The sequence below is a fragment of the Geospiza fortis genome, unplaced genomic scaffold (genome assembly GCF_000277835.1).
Source record: "Geospiza fortis unplaced genomic scaffold, GeoFor_1.0 scaffold403, whole genome shotgun sequence".
Lineage (NCBI taxonomy): Eukaryota > Metazoa > Chordata > Aves > Passeriformes > Thraupidae > Geospiza > Geospiza fortis.
In genome coordinates, this window is record NW_005054336.1 from 2712917 (window position 1) to 2715842 (window position 2926).

Sequence of the window (2926 nt, forward strand, 5' to 3'; positions counted from 1 at the left end):
AGGGAAAGAACAAAGTGAACTTTAAGAGTGAGATGGATGACAGACACTAAACTGGGAGAGGTAAAGGTGGATCAGTACCCTGGCATTATGCAATCTCGTTCTTTGAGCTCTTTGTAGGAAAGAAAAATAGAAACCTTAACATGGTGGAAGGAAAATTACACAAATTTTTACAGCACTTAAGGAGATCCAAAATTGTTATGGAGAGCTAGCTATTCAGATGGATTAGGGATGGGTTAACATTGAGAGCCAGTTCAGTCCCTTGCAACAAAAAGGCAAGGTCCTGTGGGCAGCAGCATTATCCCAGCACCACAGGCTGGCAGGATGGCACCAGGCACCACAACATTCAGCCCTTACTGGGACCAGCAGAGATTAAGAGATAGAGTTGTGAGAGGAGGTATTTGATTTGAGTCCCCCCAACACTGCAGCAAATCTGTAGTGCCTACCAGGTACTCCTGCCCCACCTGAGAAACAGTACACTCCTCCCCGCAGCATCAGTGGCCAAGTTTACCATGGCAGTTCTTGAGGTCAGGCAGCTTCTTGCTTGGCAAGATCCATGACTGCTGCTGCTCACCTCTTCAAGCCTGAGCTTGTAACCAGAAGCACCTGAAACAGTTTTCTGCAGCAAACACTTATCCAATGCTACAGTTTTGGCAGTCAGAGCCTTAGGCACGTTCCTATTGCTCCTATGCCTTAATGCAGGCTGCTGAAACCCCACTGAGACAAACCAAGCAAGCTCAGCACAATCAGCTGAGCAGAAATGCATGGATCTCAGCATGCCATCTCTCCACTCCCAGAGCAGGATAAGGGGAAAGGAAAACCCTGGGTGCAGAGGAAGAACACAAACTAGCTGAACAAAATCTAGCTGATAGGAAATAGGAGTGATGATGTGTGTAGGAGAAGATCAAAACTAAACTGAAAGTAAGTCCAAGGCTTTATTATCTGATGAAAGATCCTGCTTCTTTTGTTCAGGAGAGGAATGAGGACTTGTCACACTGTTGTTGCACATGTTGTTCCTCAGTCATTTTCTGAGCAGACCAGAACTGTATTGGTTGCATTAAGGGCACTTAACAGGAAGATAACAGTCATGAGTCTCCAAAACAACGACGAAAAACCTAAGATTCTAAATACCTTTGAATAAAAACAAAGCCATATTCTTTGCACCAAACAGTAATACTCTGGAAACAGGACTGAGTCCTTTGAAGTTCAAAATATCAAGGCTACTCCTACTCTTATAGCTTGATGACAGGAAAAAGAAAAACAATTCCAGAAAGCTTGCAGTGTCCAGCAAGTGACAGAACTCTTGGTGCCCTTCACCATGTCACCACCACACCAGGTCAACTGAGAGAGCAGTGTCCCTTCTCAGAGTTCTAATGCTGCACCACTGTCCCCCTTCCTGTCCTGCTGATGACCAGTGACACAGCTGAGTTCCCCCTGGGTGCTGCAGAAACAATCTTGCCTACCACTGTCAGCTGTGCTGGAGGAGTAAAATTAAGCCCTATAAGGACACCACTAAAAATAATCAAGTTTAATCCTGCAATTAGAGTTGAACATAGTGAAAGCTGCAACTTTCATAAAGACAACTCATGATTAGACATGATGTCATGCATTAAAAATTTAATCCAAACAACTTGTCTGTTTCACTACAAATAGCAAACTTGAATGTCCTGGCAAACTGTAAGGACACGATTTACAAATACTAGGTAATATTTGGATCTTGCATTATAAGCAGTGCTCCAGTCTTTCTGAGAAATAAAAATGACTTCATTCTGGGCTTAGCTCGGTCATTTCAATAGACCAAAACTTCATCAGAGACAAAAACTGGACATATTAAGCTTAATAGATACAAATCTTCATTTTGGTCACAGACCACACAATTAGCATCCACTCTTAATATTTCCAATAGCTCTGAGGCTTTTTGCTTTATGGTACTGTTAGACTTCCAATCAGGACTGGCAATCTGCTATAACCTCACAGCTTTTTGAACTCTAATGGCTGTTAGTATTAATAATTGTATGATGTGCAGATTCTGAAAAGCAGTTTTGCTTTCCTTTCCTTAAATTCACATAACAAGTAATTGGCTACTTTTTCCAAACTGCTTTGCCCTACCATGTAACTGTTCCCCAGAGCCCTACAATGAAACTTGACCCTCTCTTAACTTTTTTTTTTAATCTAAGTTTGAAAATTTTCCAAATGAATGCCATTAACTCCATGCTTATGTGACAAGCAGCTATGACAGAGAGCAGGCTAGAGGACTATGTACACTTACAAAGAAAACTCTTCGGATTCCAGGTGCCAATCTTTCTGTTTTTAGCTTCCAGACCAAAGGCAAAGGAGAGTTGAGAAGAAACACCAGAGGCTTCTGATGAATATGCACTGATGAAATTGGATTCAAATGTAATGTGACCTGCAGAAAAACACAGAAATATGTGAATACTTCCTGGAATTTGAAACAGTGAATCAAAGGTAATTTATATATATACATACTATGACTTTTAGCATTCAGATCTCTTGACTCAAGATTAAACACTAATCTACTTCCACAAAAGTCAGTCAACAGAGCACAGAGAAAATAAAATATGAAATAGTTAACATTTGTGCTCTATGCTTGCTTGCAAAGCACTGCTAAAAAGAAAACCTTGGCAAATGCTGATGAAAAATATCTTATGCAAAAGGTCAAACCACTAAGCTGAGACTTGGAGAACAAGGAGCTAAAAAGAATTGCAAAGCAAACTCTGATTTCTGGTTTCTAGATGGTAGTCTAAAAGGCTGGCTTAGAGTATAAAACCTCATCTGCTGATTCTGTTAAGGACATAAATCTAGCCTGCAAAACAAAACTAAACAAACAAAAACCAGGAGAAATAAATCCAGAAACACAAGTGAGCACTACATTACTTTATGGAAGGAATTCCAAAAGAAATTTTAACAC

General features: G+C 40.6%; 1 protein-coding gene across 1 annotated transcript in view; it reads right to left on the reverse strand.

The window, feature by feature from the left end:
- Positions 1-2926, reverse strand: part of TGFBR3 (transforming growth factor beta receptor 3) — a 96682-nt gene that overhangs the window by 45826 nt on the left and 47930 nt on the right. Inside the window, exon 3 of the mRNA XM_005422123.2 lies at positions 2267-2404. Within this exon, the coding sequence (XP_005422180.2) occupies positions 2267-2404 (138 nt within the window). The remainder of the gene's footprint in view (positions 1-2266; positions 2405-2926) is intronic.